Below are 24,855 nucleotides of genomic sequence, written 5' to 3'. Positions count from 1 at the left end.
CACTGTTAGCTCCTTGAGGGTTGCCACAGCTATATTATTAGTCTAATAATTACCAGCACCTAGCAAACAAACAAAAAAATACTTCCATCTGGTGTTAAGACAGCTGATGTGACTGCCAAGAATATTCAATTATCTGGATATACACTGTTTAGTATGATAACCATGAACCATGTGTGGCCATTTAAGTTTAAATGTAACTTAATTAAAATAAAATAGAATTAAAAACTCAGTCTCTCAGTTGCACCAGCCACATTTCAAGTGTTTAGCACCATGTGATTCACTGCTACTGTATAGGGCAGTGCAGATATAGAACATTTCCATCAGTGCACAAAGGTCTGTGAATGGTGCTGAAATGTAGCAGAGAGAGGCTACCGTTAGGGAGAGCATGAACAGATACATTTAAGCAATTTTTTAAAAATATGAAGTTCTATAAAGGATACAGAGATTATTTACCAATGATACTGTTAAGATACTATTTTCAGAAGTTAAGAAATTAAAAAGTTCTTTGCTCATGTTTTAACTTGCTTTAATTACTAAGGATTGTACATATTTTGGTTAAAAAAGGTAACATAGTTTTTTTTTTTTTTTTTTTAATGACCAGATTTCAAAAAAGATTCTTATTCAAATATATTTTAAAAAATTATATGCCAAATTTTCATCACAGATTATACAATTTATTTTTTGGACAATAATTTAGCTTAGAATAAATCCTGATATTTTAAAAGCGCTGGTCACATTTTAATTTATATTTCTTTTCTTTTTGAAATGGGGTCTCACTCTGTCACCCAGGCTGGAGTGCAATGTCATGATCTTGGCTTACTGCTGCCTCCATCTCCTGGGATCAGCTGATGCTGCCATCCCAACTTTTTGAGCAGCTGGGACTATAGGCACACACCACCACACCAGGCTAATTTTTGGTATTTTTGGTAGAGACAGTGTCTCACTATGCCATCCAGGCTGGTCTTGAACTCCTGAGCTCAAGCTATCTGTCCACCTTGACCTCCCAAAGTGCTGGGATTACATGCATGAGTCACTAGACCTGGCCCTGTATTTCATTAATTATTCATTTTATAATTAATGACTATGGATAAAATAAATTTCTAGACAACCAATGTGCTAAACAAAATATATAAGGGTATCTTTTTTTGTATGTAATTCCTTAATAATAGGGGCTATTTATAATGAAGCTGTTTTTTGTAAAAGATGATCTATCTGAGAAGTTAGGGGATCCAGAATTGTTCTTTTGAAAAATACTCTTTTTCTGAGCACAGGAAATAGGAATCAATCTGTTCTTATTTTATATTTCAGGTAATATCTCCCAGCTGTAATGATGACATCACAGTGAAAAAGGATCAGTGTTTAGTTCGATCATTTATTGATTCTAAATTGTGAGTAATGAATTCTTTAATGATGTTACATGGGAGGAAAAAATATGGAATTACAATGATAGACCCCTCCCCCACCAAAACTTTATTTTTATAGTCTAATCATTTATGAACTGAGAAGTTGTTACCTAATACATTTTGACTTTTTGTAATGTAGGGTATTTTTCACTAATACATTTTGTGTAAAATCTGTGAACAACATTATGTGAGAACAGTATTAAGTTTTTTTTTTAGCGAAGCATGGTATTGATTTTTTTTCTTAATTGTAAAATTCTATATTTTTATCATGTGTAGTACGTGACATTTAGTATTAACTCCGAAGCTTATTTTTATTTATTTATTATTTTTGAGACAGAGTCTTGCTCTGTTGCCCAGGCTGGAGTGCAGTGGCGCGATCTCGGCTCACTGCAAGCTCCGCCTCCTGGTTTTCACGCCATTCTCATGCCTCTATCTCCGGAGTTGCTGGGACTACAGGCGCCCGCCACCACGCCTGGCTAATTTTCTGTATTTTCAGTAGAGACGGGGTTTCTCCGTGTTAACCAGGGTGGTCTCCATCTCCTGACCTTGTGATCTGCCCGTCTCGGCCTCCCAAAGTGCTGTGATTACAAGCGTGAGCCACTTTGCCCAGCCTGAAGCTTATTTTTTAATCTATATTACAAGGGCAATTATTTTGACTTTTTTCATGATGAAAATCCAGACTTTGGGCCGAGCGCGGTTGCTGACGCCCAGCCGAGGCAGGCAGATCATAGCTCAGGAGATCAAGACCTTCCTGGCCAACATGGTGAAACCCTGTCTCTACTAAAATATAAAAAATTAGCCGGGTGGTGCATGCCTGTAGTCCTAGCTACTTGGGAGGCTGAAGCAAGGGAATCGCTTGAACCTGGGAGGCAGGTGAGGTTGCAGTGAGCCGAGATCGCACCACTGCACTTCAGCCTGGCAACAGAGCGAGATTCTGTCTCAAAAAAAATAAAATCCAGACTTACAAAAACTTTTTCCTAACCTCATCTCTGCTTTGTGATCAAAAAAGTGAAATTTAAAAAGTTTTTTTGAGTTATAGTTCTCTGTGAAAAATTTAATACTATACTATATCTTATAGTGGTAAAAATATTTCAATATTACTATCTAGTAAATGTGCTTTTTTACTAAAATGAAAAATAAATTTCACAAATATTAAAGTAGACATTGTTATCTACAAATGTTGAAAACATCATGCTGATATAAATTACCCCGTACTATCTGTAGCAGGATTGTATAGATTGAAATATTGTGAATGTGAGGCCCTCGATGTACTTTGAGTATAAAACTTCAGAATTAAGATAACTAGCTTTGCCTGTATTACCTCTTCTTACCTTTTATTAAGGAGTAAGTTAAAAACATTTTATAGGCAATATTTTGATTTTGAGTTTTTGTTTTCCTATATGTCAACATGTACTATTTAAGTAATAATTTGTATTGAATAAGTTATTTTCCTCCCCTTCTTCTTGATAATTAGTTACTCTATAGCAAGAAAGGACATTAAGGAAGTAGACATTCTCAATCTACCAGAATCTGAGCTCTCCAGTAAACCAGGTAAAATAAGGATGAATTACCCTATTATTTTATGTTGTGGCTCTATATGGAAAATAGCAAATAAAGCAAGACTGATACTCTCTGGTGTCACCATTTTAAGTGTTTAGAGTTGATAACCACTCTTACTTGATTTTTTTTTAATGTCTAGATATATTTGATGTGTGATTATTAGATAGGTTTAATTTTTCATATTTTACCATTATGATGTCTCACAGTATTCTGTAAAGTAATAACAAATTTTATATAACATTATAACTTATGAAATATGTTCAAGCTTACTGTATCATTTTATAAATGACAGCTGAATTTGAATTCAGATCTTCTGATTCTGAATGCCATGCCTTTTCTATTGTTCTGTGCTGCTAATTCCAAGCAACTGCTGAAGTACATTTTCACTCTTAGGGCTTCAGAAAGCAAGCATCTTCTTAAAAACTAGAGTTGTTCCTGATAATTGGAAAATGGATATAAATGAAATCCTTGAGTCATCCAGTAGTGATGATGAAGATGGCCCAGCTGAAGAAAATGATGAAGAAAAGGAAAAGGAGGTCAAAAAGACAGAAGAAGAGGTGGTAGGTATAATTTCATGTTTGTAACAAATAAAAATATCTTAATATTCTCTAGTGAAAATAATAACTTCATATATTTTTCCCTCTGTTTAGATTCTCTATTATTTGTTTCCATTTCTTGATTTGGATGTTGAGGAAGGTTTTTGGCTCATAGCATCGTGTGTAAATCAGAACTAATTTTTAGTAAGAGGTTACAAGAAAATACTTTTTAGTTTAGTTAATCAACAAGTGCACACTGGTTTTTTCGAGGTCTTTTCCAAAACAACCCAGGAGGAAAAAAAAAATAAAGTTTTAGGTATTTTATACCTAAATGAGTGTTAACTCATTTAAACTACAGTATAAAGTAACTGTTGTTATCCTACTTTAAAGGTAAGGAAAGGGAGGTTCAGAAAAGTTAAGTAACTTTCCCAAGGTGGCACAACTGAAATGGGAAGGATAGGGATTTGCACCCAGGTCTGGCCTGTCTCAAGTTTAAAACCCCTTTCAGACATTTCACAATATTTCAAGGATAATTAGGGGAAAAAAAAATCCTATCCAAACCCCAAAGACAATTTCATTTGGCAATTTGATAAATCATAGAAAAGATTTAGATTGTATGTTCTAAGTGCTAATGGTTTTCTTAGTAATATTGCCATGTCATTTATAATGTGCATGTAATTGTAGGAAATCATCCATGGAATACTGCATGATTGCTTATATGAATACTGTTGTCTATTCTGCAATGTTGTATCAAATGGGGTAAACTGTCTAGTATATTTTTGGTTGTTATGGGGTAAAAGAGCTTAGGGGCAAGACAAAGACAATGAATTTACTGAAAAGGGGGACCTATTTGAGCATGAAAAATATTTGCCTGGAAAAATGTGGGATGCTTCTGTTTTAAATACACAAATACGGATTTATGAAATGAAATGAGTATACTCATATGTGATGAAGGGCATACGCTATTTCTTTCCTTTTACTTCCCCTGCAGTATTTGGTTTTTTTACACTCTGAAATCAGAATGGCGGTTCATACTTACAGGCTGCCTACAGAGTTGCCATAGTAACATGCTGTTGGTTTTAAGTGAGCATGCTCGGAAAGACAGGAAGGTTTAGCAGAGGCTTGGCAGGTTGCCAATGGAGGTTTGCCAGATGCTTTGAAATGGGCTGTCTTTCTTTTCCTTTCATGTAATGTCTGATTTTTATGTGGAAGAGAATGTAAGTAGTGCTGTATAACCCTGCGGATGCTATGCCCTAAGAGGGAAAGCAAATATTTGCAAGTCAGACTGAAAAATGTCCAGACCCTGTACTGATTAAGTAGAAGGGGAATCTAACCACTTTGCATTTGAAAGAAAATGCAGCATATAGGTAAGATTTTTTTTTGTATGTTTAGTTACCATTTTGATTGCCAAAGACGGGATTAAATAGGAATTTTAGGTATTGATGATGTAGCTGATATGGAAGGACTCAGAACCAAGAAATATTCTTTCTTGTAAAAAAGACAGTAGGAGTCTATTTTTAGAATATCAATGGATGAAGGCTATTTTTCTGAAACAAGATAGATTTTGAAATGAAAATGATACTGAGATAGTTTGGCAAAATTCAGGATTTAAAGTCAGAATATTAAATGTGAATTTTGTATTTTATCTGTATTTATTTATAGATTATATATTTTCAGGGTAATTAGGCCACATTTTCAGGGTGTGAACTGTTGCAAATCTGTGATTTAGCTTTTGTTTTTTAAATTAACATTAGTTAGGATCTTATATTGTCCAATATTGAAGAAAGATTAGCCTCTTTATTTTTGCTAATACTTTTAATTGCTGTCCCTTCCAGAATGCATTTTCCCTACCCACCCCCCACCCTCTAAAAAACCCTGAAATTTTAAACAAAGAGGGTAAAAAGAGCTTTGTAGAAAGTTGCAGAGGGAGACTATAAAATAGTAAATTGTAAGTAGTGGTCTTATTACAATGATTCGTTTCATAAATATTGTAATGTTTTATTCAAGCTGTGAGTATACATTAGTATAAAAGAATGAAGAGCAGAGGCAAAGCTCTGTTACCTATTGTTTGCAGGTAATAGTAAATAAATTTTTAAAGGTAAAAAAGCTTATAAGGATAGTATCTTCTTAAAATGTGTCATGTAAATTATCAGCCTGTTAAAATTAAGTGAATCAGGATGCTTTTCATCTACTGAAAAATAACAGCAAAATTACAGAATTTAGGCACTGATTAATATGATTATTTATTTTTCAGATGACCAATTTCATAGCATATGTTTTATTGAATTATTGAACTAATTCTTTTTCTCTGGCTATACAGGAAGATTTTCTTGAGTGAAATTTTGTTGCTTTAGAAAAATACCAGCTGCATTTCTTGCTCTTGGGTTTAAGATTTAGTTGCTGAATCATTGTAGCTTGTCTTGAACAGTTATTTTTTAAAAGTGTAATATACTGATAAACTGAAAAGCACTGTATACAATAAAGAGGAGGAGAATGACTATGGTATAAAATGAATAAAAATCTGATAAGCCATGGCCTACCTGGCTTAGTCATTATAGGCCTTTACCATGTAGGTGAGGCCACACTGTTGTATTACATTACAGATCAGAGTCTTCCCAAAATGTAATGATGCTATGCTTTTCATGAAGATTCAGTGTTGCATTACAATAATCAAAAAGATCTTTTGTAAGATTCTCTAAACCACTGTAACAATACTCTAGTCTGTCATTTGGTATTTTTAGTATAGCAAGCAAATTTTATGCAGTAGAATCATACAAGTGTTAGATACTTCTGCAGTGTTAATGGGCAGTGAACACTGTTTTTATATTTGATGCTTTGGGTATCCTAAGTAGCCTTAATGAGATTTGAGATTCTATGACTTTACAGAAAGAGCACCTTTTCCCCTTAATATTAATTTGAATTCCTAAGTATTGGTAGTTCAGGATTTGAGTACAAGATACAGATCTCATGCTGTTACTATGTGGGAAAAGATTGAGGATCTGACAGAAAGTAGGTTTTATGTATATTGATTACTTTAAACTTGAACTCAATAATTATATTGAAAAAATCCCTGGGGGATATTTTTATGGGTATTACTTAAATGTTTTTGTTAAGAAAATTTTGTATTAGAAAAAATATTACTGGATTTTTCACCTTTAAAATTGATCAGAAAATTCATGTAAACATAAGTAATCGTCTCAATTATTCATTTATTCCTGATTTATATTTACTTTGGATAAATATAGGAGAGTTTTCTAAGGGTTAAAAAAATGGATTGTTGTTTAGAAAACTGAGCATTAAGGGGAATGTGACCAGTCTTAGCTTTTTAAATCATTTTGGCTTATAATAAGTAGGCTTATAGGTTGGGCCCTTTTAAAAATTTCCTATTTAGTAATGAAAATTTGAATTCAGTGAATTTGTAAATAACTACTGCCGTTTCTCTGATATTGGGAATTGTTTAGGGACCACTGACATACTAATGCCTAAGATTATATTCCACTGTTGTAAAAAATCATAAGTACTTGAGTTTGTTTATTCATGGAAACATAAATATTATTTTTGATGTTTAAATCGTGTTATTTGTGCATATTTATGCCTTTTTGTAGACGGTAAAGGCATTTGCTGGTGGTCATTCAAGATTACTTTAGGTATAAACTTACAGTAAATCCTTGATAACTTAGGAAAATCATGCTAAATTGGTAGAATTTCAAGAATATTTTAAATGTAATGTTAACATTTTGTATTTCTAAGCAGATCCTAAAAAGCCAACCTTCCAGGAATAATTGAGACTTTAGCTTGCAATCATATAACAACTGACTTGCTAAAATCTTAAAGTTTAGCCCATTAAACAAACAAAAATGCCCCTATGTATTTAGCAGAGTCTTGCTTCATGGTGATAGTGTAAGAGTCTAGCCCAATTAGGATCATCTAATCAGATTAATAAGGATTCCACATTTGTACACACAAATATAGCTACATACAGCTATGTTTTTATGTATTTAAAAAACTTTTATATCAATTCATTTTTTAGTTGTGGTCATATGAGATAGTTGACTTGTACTAAAAATCTTGGATTTGATAGCATTTAAATGACATCTTGATGATTAAAATTGTACCTTTTCAAATGGGGAAAAATTACTAGGCTCAGTTAACTGATAAAATACAAGAATCATGTAATCATTTATTTTAGGCAGGCTGTTGTTAAAACTGTTCTCTGAAATTATAAGTGCCTTACTATGAATATATCATCTCTTATGTGAGCCCTGAAATTTTCTGTAGGTGTACAATAGGGAAGAATAGTACCATTCTAAATTTTATGATTACCAAATTTCACTGGGCCTTCAGCACTATTGGTCAATTCCCAATTTCTGTAGGCAAATCATTATTTCCTCCATTACACTGATAATCCTATATCCACTCCACACAACTTTATAAAGAAATTGGGAGCTTCAGATGCGAGCATGCTGTAAACCTGTTTGCCTGCTCTCTTTCGCTTGAGGCACAATTGATAGTGTTTTGTCTTCCTCTATAAGATGAGTCTCTCAGGTTATGCTCTGGATCTCATTCCCTTCCTCCTTTCAGGAAAAGGGAGACTATCGACTCTCTCTTTTCTTTCTTGCATCTTTAACTTACTCCTTTCAGTTGTATCCTTCTCATCAGCTTTTTAAAACATGCTTACATCTCTCCCAGCCTTCTGACAACCCCTCCATATTTTCTCGACGAGTCTTCGGACAACCTCTGTGCTTTCCTCTCCAGGTAACTACATTTCTTCTTCATCCGCTCATGGCCAGATCGCTTAGAGTTACATACACTGTTCGTAACCTCCCCTTTACTCTTAATTCACTATAGTGTGTCTTGCTTTCCCACAACTAAAACAACTTTACTAAGGTTACCAGTGACTCCAACAAACTTTTGTACTAAACCAAACACATTTTTGTCTTGATCTTACTTGACTACTGAGTAGTAGTCAGTACCTCTGACATACCTAACTTCTTAGAATGCTTGGTATCCATGACATCACAGTTTTTTGGCCTACTTCCTATCTAAAATGATATAATGATTCGATATCTATATGTACATCAAAGATGTCTCTTCTTAGCTCAAGACATTTATAACAAACTGCCAATGAAGATTTCATCTTGTTTCTTTTTTTTTTGGAGACAGAGTTTTGCTCTTGTTAGCTAGGCTGGAGCGCAATGGCATGATCTCAGCTCACTGCAACTTCCGCCTCCTAGGTTCAAGCAATTCTCCTGCCTCAGCCTCCTGAGTAGCTGAGATTATGGCACGCACCTCCATACCTGGCTAATTTTGTATTGTTAGTAGAGATGGAGTTTCTCCATGTTGGTCAGGCTGGTCTCGAACTCCCGACCTCAGGTGGTCCGCCCGCCTCGGCCTCCCAAAGTGCTGGGATTACAGGCATGAGCCACTGCGCCCGGCCGAGGATTTCATCTTAACTTGTACATATTCAGACTCAGTATGTGCAAGATTGCATTCATCTTCTTTTTCCCCTAAACCTGTCCTTTCCCTGGCTGTCCTTAATTCATTTTAATAGAAGCAACCTCTGCTCAGCTGCCCAAGCCAGATACACAGAAATCACCTTGATTATTCTTAACCCCCTGTCCAATCAGATACCCAGTCCATTCTCTTCTACCCACTCGATAGCTCTCAAATTTGCCCACTTCCTTTGGTTTATTTTCTTCTTTCTGCCAATCGTACTCTAAGCTACTGTTCTCTTTTACCTAGACTAATGCAATAACAATAACAACTTAATTGTTCTTTCTGTTTTGTTTTTTTTTTTCTAACTGAAGATATATATATATGTGATTCTTTTAGGAATAAAATAATTTTAGGGAACAAAAGAGGTTGTGGTTTTTATTCTTTTGGATTAAAATATTTCTAAAGCATATTGCATAATACCACCTTTTTCTAAAAGCAGTATAATGTACATTATTTAATGTAATATTTACTCAAGATTTAATTATTGCATTCTTGTAAATCACATACTGTCTTGGCTCTTAGCCCTTACGCTAAGTGACATAAGTCTGTAAAGATTGTGAATTTTTTCCCAGTTTTCTTTCTTCTAATCTATATATTGTCAATTGTTAGTTTTTACATATGATAACTTTCTGGACAGTTCTTCAGAATTCCACTTGGGGTGAGTCTTATTGATAACCTACGGAGTCATTTTGACCTATGGCTCACCTGAGTTACCAGACTTACTATTTGTTTTGTTTGCTTTTCACTTTAAGTTAAACCTAAAGTTAAACCTGAAGTTTAACTGAAAGTTTAAAATTTTAAGCTTTCTTTTTAAATTCGTCTTTATTTGCTGTTTCACTAAGGTGTTGTGACAACAAAATACATCTGTTGTACCGGAACATACATCAAGATGTACCTTTCATAATACCACTATTAAAATGTTTACCTTTTGTAGGAGATACAAACAAGTAAAGATGACCACGCTAAATAATGTTCTCAGTTTATTCATGGAGACTTGGTGGTTTTTAAAGTAAGACTGTTTGTTTAGTCCTTGCAACAGTCTATGTAAATATATATATAAATAAATATATACACATGGAATCGCCTCAGAGTGTATTGCCTGAGAAAAGAGAGATTATGAAGGGGAGTTAGATACCTTATCCCATAGTTCCTCCCAAAGTGGGCTTCCTTTTTCTTTTTTTCTTTTTTCCTTTTTTTTTGAGACAGTTTCACTCCTGTCACTCAGACTGGAGTATGATTTCCACTCACTGCAATCTCCGCCTCCCAAGTTCAGATGGTTTTCATGCCTCAGCCTTCCCAGTAGCTGGAATTACAGGCATGCGCCACCATGCCCAGCTAATTTTTGTACTTTTAGTAGGGGCAAGGTTTCACCATGTTGGCCAGGCTGGTCTCGAATTCCTGGCCTCAAGCGATCCGCCCACCTTGGCCTCCCAAAGTGCTGGGATTATAGGCATGAGCCACTGTGCCCAGCCCCAAAGTGAACTTTCTAGAACCTTACAATAAACCTCCTAGAACCTTCTCTTTATATATATATATCTCTTTGTGTGTGTGTATATATATATCTTTGTGTGTGTGTGTGTGTGTGTGTATATATATATATATAAAATTAAGAAAACCGAGGTTTAGAGAGGTTTCAGAATTTTTTACAGGCTTTTAAGAAAATGTTCTATCCTCCTCTAGATTGTAAGATCTGTGAAAGCAGGGGATTTCAGGGTTTTTGTTTTTTCCTTTTCCTACCAGTATATGTAGCTAACAGCTATCAACACAGAGCTTGCTTAGCTGATATTAAACCTTCATTAAATGAATGAATATGGGTTATGTAATTGTTGTAGCAAATTACTCTTTGAAACAAGGTGGTGGGAAATTTGTTATAAGGTTCTAGAAAGTTCACCTTGGCTGGGGGAACTAAGGGATAAGATACCTAACTTCCCTTTATAGCGTCTGTTTTCTCAGGCTGTGTACTCTGTAGGCAATCTCAATTTCTTGCATAATTTTGTGAGTTTATAAAATAAATTATTTTTTGCTTAAGTCATCTTGGGATAGTTTTCTGTCACTTGTAGTAAAAGTTCTTGACTTTCAGTGCTCCTTGTTTGTATTTTGTTCCACTTACACCTCTTTATTCTCCCTTCCACAATATCCTGCTGCCACTTAGATATTGTTCAGAAGCTGCTGTTGAGCTGTAAGGTATATTACATTGAATATTGCCTTTGTGTTGCCCATTCCCTTTGTTAGTATTAAGTATAATAGGAAAGATAAAATGAAAGTTTTAAAAACTCAGAAAATAAGTGACAACAGCTGAGATTTTAAAAATTCAACAGATGTTTGTAGGAACAAAGAGGTGGGCACGGGTCAAATCATGATGGGGCAGACTTCTAAAGGCCTGTGATAAAAAACCCAGACTTCGTCCTGAAGGTGCTGAAAGCCAATAAAGGGTTACCAGCAGGGACCACCTATGTTTTATAAAGATGTTTATGGATAATGAATTCAAAGGGAAAACACCAGAGGGAAGACATCTGGAGTAAGTGGTGATTATAGCTCACTGCAGCCTCAACCTCCCAGGCTTATGCCATCCTCCCACCTTAACCTCCTGAGTAGCGGGACTAGGATTATAGGTACGCACCACTATGCCCGGCTAATTTATTATTATTATTTTTTTATAGAGACAAGATTTTGCTCTGTTGCCCAGTCTGGTCTAAAACCCCTAGGGTCGAGTGATCCTCCTGCCTGGCCCTCCCAAAGTGCTGGGATTACAGGCAGGAGCCACTGCGCCTGACCAAAAATTCTAAGGGATTCCCATAGGGGTTCCTGAAACCTGAGAATACCCATCAATAATATGTACTGTTACATACAAAACACAGTACAGGGAAACCACAAAGATCAAGTTTAATTATACCTTTCCTCACTTTAAAAATGTCCATTTTTGTGGCTCCAATATGTTATACGCTAGGAAACTATCCCAAGCCACCAATTAGAACTGTGTACAAGTTACATGGGTCTGAGGAGCTTTGGGTAAAGTTCATCATCTTTTACTGACATATTTTGACAATTTGAACACTGTCCACCTTCCTAATGTGTATTAGAAAGTAGAGTTGCTAGCTAAGAAAGTTAATTGCTCCTACAAAAATAAGATATGATCTTATTTTTCGAATTGTGTTTGTCTCTGTATTACTCTGTTCTCACGTTGTCATAAAGAACTACATTAGACTGGGTATTTTATAAAGAAAGAGGTTTAATTGACTCACAGTTCCACAGGCTGTACAGGAGGCATAGCTGGGGAGGCCTCAGGAAACTTATAGTGAGGAGAAAAGGTGAAGGAGAAGCAAGCATATCTTCATGTGGCAACAGGAGAGAGAGAGAGAGCGCGTGCGAGCCCAAAGGGGGAAGTGCTCTACACTTTCAAACAACCAGATCTCATGAGACCGCACTATCATGAGAACAGCAAGGGAGAAATCTGCCCCCGTGATCCAATCACCTCCCACCAGTTCCTTCCCCCAGTATTTGGGATTGCAGTTCAACATTAGATTTGGATGGGGACACAGAGCCAAACCATATCAGTTTCCCATCCCACTAAAATGGTAGGAAGTCTGTTTACTAGAATTTGTGCCATTTTCAAATGCATAATCATTCATTTTCAGATTAATATATTTGGACAAGGGACAAGGTGAATACCAGCAAGTCATGGGCCATAACCACCTGTGTTTTTGTTTTTTGTTTTTTTTTCTTCTTTTTTTTTGAGATGGAGTCTCGCTCGTTTTGCCCAGGCTGGAGTGCAGTGGCGCAGTCTTAGCTGGGATTACAGGTTCTGCACGCCAGCATGCCCAGCTAGTTTTGTTTTGTTTTTTGTTTTTTGGTTTTTTTTTTTGAGACGGAGTCTTGCTCTGTCACCTAGGCTGGAGTGCAGTGGCACAATCTTGGCTCACTACAACCTCTGCCTCCTTGGTTCAAGTGATTCTCCTGTCTCAGCCTCCTGAGTAGCTGGGATTATAGGCGCATGGCGCCACGCCTGGCTAATTTTTTGTATTTTAGTAGAGACGGGGTTTTACCGTATTGCTCAGGCTGGTCTTGAACTCCTGAGCTCAGGCAATCTGCCCATCTCGGCCTCCCGCAGTGCTGGGATTACAGGCATGAGTCATTGCGCCCGACCTAATTTTGTAATAGAGACGGGACTTCGCCATGTTTGCCAGGCTGGTCTCGAACTCCTGACCTCAGGTAATCCGCCTGCCTTGGCCTCCTAAAGTGCTGGGATTACAGGCGTGAGCTACCACCCCGGCCCCAACTGTGTCTTAAAAACATCCTCAACTGTTCTTATTTCCTCTCTTTCTCTGACACTTGCATTTATATTATCATAAATCTTAGCTCTCATACTCAATTAATGTGAAACAATAAAACTCTACACAATTCATTTGCACAGATACCATTTTCATTCACATGAGTATCTAAACTAAATGCCAGTCATTATGAGTAAGCCAGGCACAGTGGTTCTCTCTTCTTCCCTCTTCCCTTCTCTCTCCCTCTCCCTCTCCCCATCCCTCCATCCGTCTGTCTTTCTCTTTCTCTCTTCCTCTTCCTTTCATGTGAAGAGGTGAACTTTCCATCCCAGCTGGCAAGACTAATTCAGGCATGCATTCTCTTCCTTGTGGACTGTTATAATGGCTTCCTTCTCTCTTCCAATCCATCAAACTCATTCTTGGCTGAGAAATTTTAAATATACAAATCTGATCTAATTATCTTTCCCTGTCTCAAACTTCACATCTAACCACAGTATCAAGTTTTGATTATTTAGCATACTATTAGAGTCCTTTCCTAATCCCATCCTGCCTTTGTCAGTCTCATGCTTATGCTGTTTGCTCTAGCTCCAGGGCTGTCTACTATTTATATTCTGAAGCTGCCTAATACTACCACTGCCAGTTCATCTCAAGGAGAACCATTCATTTCCTCACTTGCTCCTCCTGTATTCTTGTATTTTACAACACTTATCACATCGTGTTATATTGGCTTCTTTTACCTTTCTACACCTCCTGCCAAAATCAGAGCAGCAAAAATAGAAAGGAACCATGTGTTCTCATTTTAATCCACAGTGCTTTTGAACAATCTCTGATTCATGGTAACCATCAGTAGATGTTTAAGCTTAATCTGAAGACATGTGCCTAAAGTCAGAAAATTCACAATCTAGTAGTGTAGATAGATATTCAACTACTTATAATACTAGGCAGTATATACTAATACTAAATAAATCGGAAATTTCTTGAAATTATGATCATGAATGTGACTCTTGGATCTCTGGCATTTTACTGGGTACATAGTTATTCTTATGTATAAATGTAAATGACTAAATGAAGGGAAGAAGTCTCCTCGGCATGGTCTAGTGGACCTCTACCTCCCATTCTTATAACCCTCTCGCATTCCAAAACTCTTGAAAGATGCAACAGTCCCAGGCCTTGACCAGGAGGGAAATTGCTATGAAAATGCCATGGACGGAGAAAGCAAACTGTGATAGCAATTAAGAGCCCCATACAAAAGTCATAAAGGCACATTCTTCTCATTGGAGGCGTTTTCTAGCGTATGCAGTTTTACTGCAAGGTGACTAGCAGCAAGGCTATTTTCAAGAATAATTATGAGGAGTGGCTTATTGTAAGAGAAGCAATTTTAAGTTTCACAGAAACATCAGATAAGTTTAAAACTTTGTTTATAGCATCATCTTTTATTTATTCTTGGTAGAAAATAAATTTCCCCTCAAGGCATATGTCTGTAAGTAGAATTCTTTATTCATTTATGTCTTGTTTAACTGTATCAAATCTACAATTTTATGGCCATAGTTTCTCATGAAACCTAAAGCACTCTTGGTTACCCACTAACTTTTAAATAAAATACACATAAATAAAATTTTATCTGTAAAAATACATTCTTAACATTAAAAATTTATCTAATGTTGGGTACAACCTAATTTTTCAATTGATGAGTTGATTTTGTTTACTTGTATTGGGGAGCAACTTTGATTTTAAATTATTGCCTTTTTAAAGAATTGCTTTTACATATATTGGATACAGAAGGGATCCCTGAATTCTGTAGCATCGTAAATACTGGAATGAGGCCGGGTGTAGTGGCTCACATCTGTAATCCCAGCACTTTGGGAGGCCAAGGTGGGTGGATCACCTGAGGTCAGGGGTTTGACACCAGCCTGGCCAATGTGGCGAAACCCAGTCTCTACTAAAAATACAAAAGTTAGCCAGGTGTGGTGGTGCATGCCTGTAATCCCAGCTACTCAGGAGCCTGAGGAAGGAGAATCACTTGAACTCGGGAGGCAGAGGGTTGCAGTGAGCTCAGATTGTGCCATTGCACTCTAGCCTGGGTGACAGCAAGACTCTGTCTTTAAAAAATATATACTGGAATGAAGTTTTCATCTGAAGAGAGAATATTATGATTACAGGGCATAGGCAAAGCATAGAGCCAGTCTGGCATAAGTGGTTTTTGGTTTTGATTTCTTTTTCCCCACACTAGAAGTTCTTAAAATTAATGCGTGAGGTGGTTCTTGGGCTATTGAATTACTTATTTTCTTGAGTTAACTCATTGGCAGTTAACTTTGTAAAAGCAATATTTTTAAATTCACATGGGGAAAGAACTGCCATCTCTTAATTTGAGCTTTAAGTAATCACCCCTACTAACTACTTTATAGTGATTATTAACTTTGTAAATTGCTGATTTTGGACACATGTTAGAACTTAGATTTAAATTTCTTCACATTTGGTAAAAGTATTTTAGTGTTATAAATCATTATGAATGAACGTACTAAAAGAAAAAAGAATGTAATAAAAGATCTTACTCCCTTTCTCTTGATTGTCCCATGGTTTTTTATTATATATTTTAATCAACTACATACTTATTAATCCTGGCTATATTATCAGCTATTAGATAACACAATTTTAAAGTGCCTCTTGCCCTCTGGACACCAAAGACTCAACATTTATTGCTTGAGTATTGCCTTTGTTTTGAATATGGCTTTGTAAAGACAAAAATCCAGGCCGGGTGCTGTGGCTCACGCCTGTAATCCCAGCACTTTGTGAGACTGGGGTGGGCAGATCACCTGAGGTCAGGAGTTCGAGACTAGCTTGGCCAAAATGGTGAGACCCCTCTCTATTAAAAACACAAAAAAGCTAGCCAGGTGTAGTGGCACACTGCTGTAGTCCCAGCTACTCAGGAGGCTGAGTCAGCAGAATTGCGGGAACCCAGGAGGCAGAGGCTTCAGTGAGCTGAGGTTGTCCCATTGTACTCCAGCCTAGGCAGCAAGAGTAAAACTCCATCTAAAAAAAAAAAAAGATTCTGAGCTCTTTTAGAACAGAGGAGAGTAATACTCTAAGTTATGATCATTTATATGGAGGAAACATATCAGTGTTTTGTTTCTCTGTAGTGTTGCTAAACTTTAAGAATTTTTAAAGAAGCTAAATCAGTAATTATGTATCTTGTTTCCTTCCCTAAGAATTACTTCTGGAATTATTTTGTTATCTTATTTTTAGGTGTTGCAAAGTCAACTACAGGGGCCATACTAGAAAGGCAAAAGAAAAAACCATGTTATTGTGAGATGAGGGCGTGATGAGGTCTGGGGTAAAATAGAATGTATATGACTCACTTAAATGTATTCAAATTTCTTTAAAACATTGTGCCATCTAAACAAAAATCCTTTGCCACTGTGACTTTGCAATCCCTGGTTTATATTCATCTGACAATAACAAAACCTATCATATTTATATGAAAATTACTTTTATATGTAAATATATGGTATAATGAACATGTATCATGATTGTGCTCATCTGCCAGTATATTTGCGTGGGCCACATAGTACTTTTAATGGGCTTAGAAAAAAATACCAGGTGAGGTGAAAATGTAACACTCCCATTTTATTCCTGAATGTTTTCCTCTTGGCTAATCTTAGTCCTTACAGTGATACTCAAAGATAGAGTTAGACTGGTAAATGGAGTGAAGGGGAGACATTTTATATCTTCATAAATATGTCTTAAAATCTGGCATCATAGGATATTGAGAAAATTCAGATTTTTCAGCTTTATTAAAATTTGATGACTTTACATTGGGTTCACAAAAATAAAAGAAGACATGTATCTCTTCCAGTTCACTGCGCCATACATTTATATATTTTATCTTTACAGCCTGAGGAAGAACTTGATCCTGAAGAGAGGGACAACTTCCTCCAGCAGCTTTATAAGTTTATGGAAGACAGAGGTATTTGCATGCTCATTATTTTAAAGTAGTCATTGTTTACATTCTAGGTATATGCATTGTTTTTGTTAGTATTGCAGATAAACAGTTTTGGATTTTATTTATTTATTTATTTTGAGACAGGTTCTTGCTTTGATGCCCAGGCTGGAGTGCAGTGATTTGCTCCTGGCTTACTGCAGCCTTGACCTCCTGGGCTCAAGTGATCCTCCTGCCTCAGCCTCTCGAGTAGCTGGGACTACAGGCATGTGCCACCATACCTAGCTAATTTTTTATTTTTCTATTTTTTGTAGAGACGGTTTTGGCCATATTGCCCAGGCTGGTCTCAAACTCCTGGCCTCAAGTGATCCTCTTACCTCTGCCTCCCAAAGTGCTGAGATTACAGCTGTGAACCACCATGCCTATCTAGTTTTGGATTTTAAATAAATCCTAGAATCAGTTACACCTGACAGTAGTAAAATATTTGGAATTAAACTGTTAATGTCTATTTTACATAGAAACAAGTGAGAAAGTATTTTGATACAATTTAGTTTTCCCTGTCACTTATAAAACTAAAGAATATTCTAATATTTCAGAAATGGAAAGTGACCAGTTATAATGTTAATCTGCATATCCACTAATTGCTAATGCTGTATTTGTGGTAAATAAACTGGATAAACTAGTGTGATCCTTGTTCTCAGCAAATTAAACATAATAGGAGACCAATTGTTATCTGAAAAGGATGAGATTTCTAATATCGGTAGAATAATAGAACAATTATAAACCATCCTACTCCTTGGCATTTGTTAGTCCTGGAAAATTTTAAGATAAATTGGTCCTAAACATTCTGTGTGGCCTTCAGAAATCATCCTTCAGATTACTGCTAACAGTCTTAACATTTGTGTCAAAGCAGTGAAAATGAAACCAAGGTGTAAATCTTATCTTTTCTATTGTGTTTGTTTATGCCTAAACTTTTTTTTTTTTTTTTTTTTTTTTTTGAGACAGAGTCTTGCTCTGTCACTCAAGCTGGAGTGCAGTGGCATGAACATGGCTCCCTCCAGCCTCCACTTCCTGGCTCAAGCAATCCTCCCACTTCAGGCTCCTGAGTACCTGGGACCACAGGTGCACACCACCACACTCAGCTACTGTTTTCCTTTTAATTTTTGTAGAGACAGGATATCGCCATGTTGCCCAGGCTGGTCTCAAACTCCTGAGCCCAAGTGATCTTCCTGCCTTAGGCTCCCAAAGTGCTGGGGTTACAGGTGTGAGCTGCTGCACCCAGCCCTATGCCCAAGCTTCTTGAACCAGCAACATTGTTGGCCACACCATGCAGTGTTTAGTTTTACTCAGTTCATTCACAGTTAAAGAGGTGGCTTTATTAGTTTTAGAAGTATAACACCTAAAATCTGAATATCCCCACAAAGGCTATATAAATAATGGAGAGCATATCTTATGTTGTCTTACATTGTTTAAGGCTCTTTAAATATGTGCCTCTAATTAATGAAATTTGGGAAATTAGAAGTTGACAGCTTTGTTTTCAAATTAGTATTTCTCATTTGAATAAACATTTTATTTCTACCTACTTATATTGAAAAGGTACTCCAATCAACAAACCACCTGTTTTGGGCTATAAAGATCTCAATCTCTTCAAACTCTTCAGACTGGTTTATCATCAGGGTGGATGTGACAATGTAAGTATAACATTGCTCTTTGAAACATGTATTGATGTCATAAAAAGGTAAATTATCTTATATTGCATTATATGCACATTGGATAATACATGCATTTCCTTAATGAACATAGAATATTAGGGTAAAGATTATTTCCTGGCCAGGCATGGTGGCTCACACCTGTAATCCCAGCATTTTGGGAGGCTGAGGCGGGTGGATTGCTTGAGCTCAGGAGTTCGAGACCAGCCTGGGCAACATGGTGAAACCCTATCTCAACAAAAATTAGCCAGGTGTGGTGTCGCATGCCTGTGGTCCCAAATACTCGGGAAGCTGAGGTGGGAAGATCACTTGAGCCCAGGAAGTCGAGGCTGCAGTGAGCCCTAATTGCGCCACTGCACTCCAGCCTGGGTGACAGAGTGAGACCCTGTCTCAAAAAAAAAAAAAAAAAAAGGAAAAAACAAAGATTAATTCCCTTTGCAAATGTTAACATAAAAACTTAATTTTCCAGATTGATAGTGGTGCTGTATGGAAGCAAATTTATATGGACCTTGGCATTCCTATTTTGAATTCAGCTGCTTCCTACAATGTAAAAACTGCTTATAGAAAGTAAGTAGTATAGTTTATTCATCAAAGAATATATATTTATAGGAAATATTTTCCATTTACTTTGTTAACAAGAATACATCAATCTAGGAACATTAAAGTTAGAGAAAGTATATAAAAAGGTTTAGGTTGACAGATACTTGTGATTGAAAGTTACTTCAGTGCATCAAATCTTATTTACTTATTTATTATGTTGTCCTGATTTCCTTTCCAAAAGCAAGATGCAGACAGTGTCTGCGATTATGATACATATTATAGAGCTACATCTTTTGGGGTGAACAGCCTTCATATCAAAACTTACGATAGTTATGTTTAGTTATCACAAGCTCAGACGTCTCAGGATGGCATTTTATGATCAGTTTTTCTGTTTATAATTCTATCTAAAACACCAAGAAAATAGTAACACAGAAAATAGCAACACAAAATTTTTTTTAAATTACTGGGCTTTACTTTTTAAAAATGTGTTTAATAACATGTGAATTCAAGTTAAATGCAAAGACTGTAAGATTTCTTAAATGAAATATTGTTTGTTTAGGTATCTGTATGGTTTTGAGGAGTACTGCCGTTCGGCAAATATTCAGTTCAGAACTATTCATCACCATGAACCAAAAGTAAAAGAGGAAAAAAAAGACTTAGAAGAATCAATGGAAGAGGCTCTCAAATTAGATCAAGAAATGCCTTTAACAGAAGTGAAGAGTGAACCTGAGGAAAATATTGATTCAAACAGTGAAAGTGAAAGAGAAGAGATAGAATTAAAATCTCCAAGGGTGAGTTCTTAATACTAGTTTTATCTGGTTTAAGTATTACTTAAAATTTTTTATTATAGCCATTTTCATATATACACAAAATACAGTGAATCTAGCTTATTTTCCAGTATTTAATGCTGCTTAGCTAACTACTTTTTTCTAAATATATTGTATATTATTTTCTCTACCTGAAAACCCTTCCTTCTGTTTTCTGTTTATGTTCGATCAAGTCATTCTCATATGGGATGAATCTCAGATATTCCTTTTCCAAGTCTTTTGCTAAAGTATCACCTCATTGAAGGCCATCTCGGTCACCTTATCTGAAATTGTAACCTGCCTCCTCTCTTTGGAACTCTCAGTCCCTCTAATGTTGCTCCTATTTGTAATTTACTTACTCTGTTTATTGTGATTATCTATTTTGCCCCACTCTACACAAGAATCACACTCCACGAGGTCAGGGGTTAGTGTTTATTTCGTTTATTGACATATCCCAGGCATTTAGAATAGCACCTGGCATATAATAAAAGCTTATTAAATAGATGTTGAATAAATGAATCACCTCTTTATAGCGCCTGTGCCCTGAACTAGATGGTATCTTGTCTTTGTCTGTAACTTTATAGCACACTGTGTGGCTCTAGTGATGTGTACATGTACGCTGGTTGTATCTTCCAACTCTGCTCCTTCTTTCCTTTAATATGTAAAGTCTGTTTAGGAATTGTCATCTAGCATTTGGATTAGTGTCCAGTGATGTTTACATAGTAGGATTTATCAAGTTTTAGAAAGAGAAAGGAATTTACTGCACCATCAAAGAAGTTTAATTACTATAATATGTCTTATTTTTTGGTGGAATCATATTTAATGAAAAAGAATGTGAAATTTCTTTGTCTTATAGTCCAGAAACCAGTTGTTAAAACTGTTCATTCTTTCATGTGGTAAATGGAATCTTCTAGTGAATGTCATGAGGTTTCCAAATTGGTTTTTTCTTTTCTTTTTTTAATTTTTTTAAAAATTGTGGTAAGTACATATAACATAAAATTTGCCACCTTAACTCTTTTCAAGTGTACATTTGATTGGCATTAAGTACATTCTCACTGTTGCATAAGCGTCACCACTATCCAGTTCCAGAATATTTTTACCTTGCAAAACTGAAATTCTGTACCCATTAAACAGTAACTCCTCATTCTTCCCCCAACCCCTAGCAACCACAATTTTACTTTCTGTACCTATGAATTTGATATTCTAGGTATCTTTATATAAGTGAAATCATACAGTGTTTGTCTTTTTGTACTGGCTTATTCACTCAGCATAATATCTGCAAGACATTATGTTGTAGCACGTATCAGAATTTCCTTCCTTTTTAAAGGTGAATAATATTTTATTGTATGTATTGTGGACATACTTTCTTGTCATTACCTAAAAACTTTCCTCTTCCTACATAAAATATCTGCAATGTGCTGTCTAGTATAGATGAACCATAAATTTACATTCTCCAAAATTTTCTCCCAAGTTTTTACTATTTTAAAAAGTGCTGTAATACATTTGCTTGTTAAAATATCCTATCACTTATCCACATATATAAGCCAGGCTTCTAAAAATGGCATTTCTCACCTGTAGTCCCAGCTACTCAGGAGGCTGAGGCAGGAGGATCGCTTGAAACCAGGAGGCAGAGGTTGTAGCGAGCCAAGATTGCACCACTGTACTCTAGCCTAGGTGATAGAGCGAGACTCCATCTCAAAAAAATGAATAAATAAGTAAAAATGGTACTTCTGGGAAAAAGGCATACAGACCCAAATTTTATAGCAGTTGTTTTCATTCATTTACCTACAGATATTTTAAAAGCACCTGCTAGGCCGGGTGCGGTGGCTCACGCCTGTGATCCCAGCACTTTGGGAGGCCGAGGCGGGCAGATCACGAGGTCAAGAGATCAAGACCATCCTGGCCACATGGTGAAACCCCGTCTCTACTAAAAATACAAAAATTAGCTGGGCGTGGTGGCGCGTGCCTGTAGTCCCAGCTACTCATGAGGCTGAGGCCAGAGAATCGCTTGAACCTGGGAGGTAGAGGTTGCAGTGAGCTGAGATCATACCACTGCACTCCAGCCTGGCGACACAGTGAGACTCTGTCTCAAAAAAAAAAAAAAAAAAAAAACACCTGCTATGTGCCAGCCACTGTGTAGATCTGAGGAGATGGAAGTGCCGTCTTGAAACTTGCATGCTAGTGCTTTGTGATAGAAAAAAAAGTCTTCTTTTTCTGCCTTTAAAGTGTAAATAGCACATAGCCAGCAACTAGGGAAAACATTTGTTTACTGAGATATTAATTGTATCCTAATGCTTCCTAAGTTCCTGGCTGTTTATCTGCTTTATTCCAAGAAGAGGAGAATTCTGCCAGTGTATAAAAGTTGTCTTGAAATAGAACCTAGGAGATAGTGAAATTGCTCACCAGTCATGGTCACTTCAGCATTCAGTGGGCTAGATAGAAGCTAGCGGGGGTAAAACATATTGCTGTTGTCCCAGCGAACTCTCCAGATACTCATTCAAAGAAGTCTCCTCACTTTTTTTGCCATTGATGGAATTCAGTCCTTTTAAAATGTAGTCATCCACAAATACAGTGACAGTGTAAATTTTGTCTTACTAAGCTGTAGAATTAAAGACCACAGAGCTTTTAAAGAAGCAAAATTCAGGGGATTGGTTTTATTATTGTTACATTTTATCATTAACATTAGATAATTCATTTTAAATTTTTATTACAGTTGAGTAATAAAAGTGAGATAAAATGATGTAGTAAACCAAGGAGACAATTTTTATTTCTTTTTTGTTGTTTTCTTTTTTCACTCAGATTCTGACCGATATTTCTTAAGTAGTATGTAGCCAGAGTAGACCTGGACATAATTAAGTAATTTATATTAGTTATTCTTTTACTTTCAAAAGGAAGAGAAATGTACCTTTGAGTTGGTTTTCAGGGCCGTGTTTCAAGCCAGAGTCATTGCTGTGAAGGTTAAAGGAAAAGATGTTTTTTCCTGCTTTTTTCCCCTTTATAGTGATAGCTATTTTAAAGTTTTTATCACCTCTACTAGGGACGAAGGAGAATTGCTCGAGATGTAAATTCTATTAAAAAGGAAATTGAAGAAGAGAAAACAGAAGACAAATTAAAAGACAATGATACAGAAAATAAGGATGTAGATGATGACTATGAAACTGCAGAGAAAAAAGAAAATGAGCTACTACTGGGGAGAAAAAATACACCAAAGCAAAAAGAGAAGAAAATTAAAAAACAGGAGGATTCTGACAAAGATTCAGATGAAGAGGAAGAGAAAAGCCAAGAGAGGTACATTATCTTATGTTTGTTCTCCAGAAGCACCTGTCTGGGGTACAACAGCACTTTGTTCCTGCTTAGAGATTCAGGTTTAAGGGAATGTTTTCTTATTGGGACTTCCGTTCCTCTTGTCTAATGAAGGTGAGACACATTGTGAAGATGATGTGTATTGCCTTTCGGAATCGGAGAATATACTGGTCGCACCATTTTAATAGCACTTGTGCCCTAAACAGTGGCCTCAAAGAAGGCTGCGCCACCCAGTCAAAAGAAAGGTCCTGCAGTTGACAGCAGGGAAGGGAGCTGGAGAAAAATGGAGGAAGTGGACAAGAGGAAACAGCGACAGCAAAAATTCCATTTTAAAAAAGGTACAATGTGGGAAAGCTAACAAACACATGGGTGCACAGTACTAGCAGATGTTTCTGTGTGTTAGCTTTAAGACGTTTTTCTTTTTCAAGTTATTGTATTAGATTAAGTGGCATGCACCCCTGATTCTAGTTTGGAAAATACATTCTTGCCCCACATCACAACAATAAATTTTAGATTTTTTAATGTCCATCCTGTTTGCTGTTGAGTAAAACCTATATTCTTTTTTTCTATGTATTAGACAAGTATGGACTGAACTGACTTAAAAATAGTCAAAGATTAGGCAGTCCAACAGGATCGAGGTAGTCTCTGACCAAGGTATTAGCTGTTTCTGTAAGCGTTGAGAAATGGATTTACTAATTTTAGGGCACTACTAAAAATGAATTTTAACTGAGCAACAACATAACACACTTACTTGTAATACCAGCTCTCTTCCATAGTTACTTTTCTATTATTATATGATGTTAATTTTTCTAGAAATTTGAGTTGTTAAGCCAAATTTGGGAAAACTGACCTGCCATTGAGATAATAAATATTTGGAAAAATAGTATGATTAGTGAGTGGGAGAGGTAATTTGATTTAATACAGATAGGCACAGGAGCTATCACAATTACATTTGAACTAGGTTAGTGAGTTAAAAAAAGGTTCTGTAATGAAATATAATTAGGATTAGGAAAAGTAGGAGGAAATAATTGGAGTTGAGTATAATGATATGAGTGTAGAATTTTAAATATTTGGACAAAAAAATTTAACCGAAGGTGAACCACTTAAAAAGTAGAACCTAATTGGCCGGGCGCAGTGTCTCACACCTGTAATCCCAGCATTTTGGGAGGCCGCGGCAGGCGGATCACGAGGTCAGGAGATCAAGACCATCCTGGCTAACACGGTGAAACCCCATCTCTACTAAAAATACAAAAATTAGTCAGGAGTGGTGGTGGGCACCTGTATTCCCAGCTACTCG

The 24,855-nt window shown here is 36.3% G+C and overlaps 1 protein-coding gene across 3 annotated transcripts in view; it reads left to right on the top strand.

The window, feature by feature from the left end:
* ARID4A (AT-rich interaction domain 4A) overlaps nt 1-24,855 on the top strand; it is a 75,422-nt gene that overhangs the window by 27,919 nt on the left and 22,648 nt on the right. For all 3 annotated transcript variants that reach the window (XM_023231406.1, XM_023231384.1, XM_023231395.2), the window contains exons 9-16: nt 1,309-1,388; nt 2,878-2,954; nt 3,357-3,523; nt 17,155-17,227; nt 18,797-18,891; nt 19,379-19,476; nt 20,009-20,240; nt 23,293-23,543. In XM_023231406.1, the coding sequence (XP_023087174.1) occupies nt 1,309-1,388; nt 2,878-2,954; nt 3,357-3,523; nt 17,155-17,227; nt 18,797-18,891; nt 19,379-19,476; nt 20,009-20,240; nt 23,293-23,543 (1,073 nt within the window). The remainder of the gene's footprint in view (nt 1-1,308; nt 1,389-2,877; nt 2,955-3,356; nt 3,524-17,154; nt 17,228-18,796; nt 18,892-19,378; nt 19,477-20,008; nt 20,241-23,292; nt 23,544-24,855) is intronic.

This window comes from Piliocolobus tephrosceles, chromosome 6 (genome assembly GCF_002776525.5).
Source record: "Piliocolobus tephrosceles isolate RC106 chromosome 6, ASM277652v3, whole genome shotgun sequence".
Taxonomy (NCBI): Eukaryota; Metazoa; Chordata; class Mammalia; order Primates; family Cercopithecidae; genus Piliocolobus; species Piliocolobus tephrosceles.
Note: the sequence above shows the minus strand (reverse complement) of the source record. Positions and strands in the feature narration are given on the sequence as shown.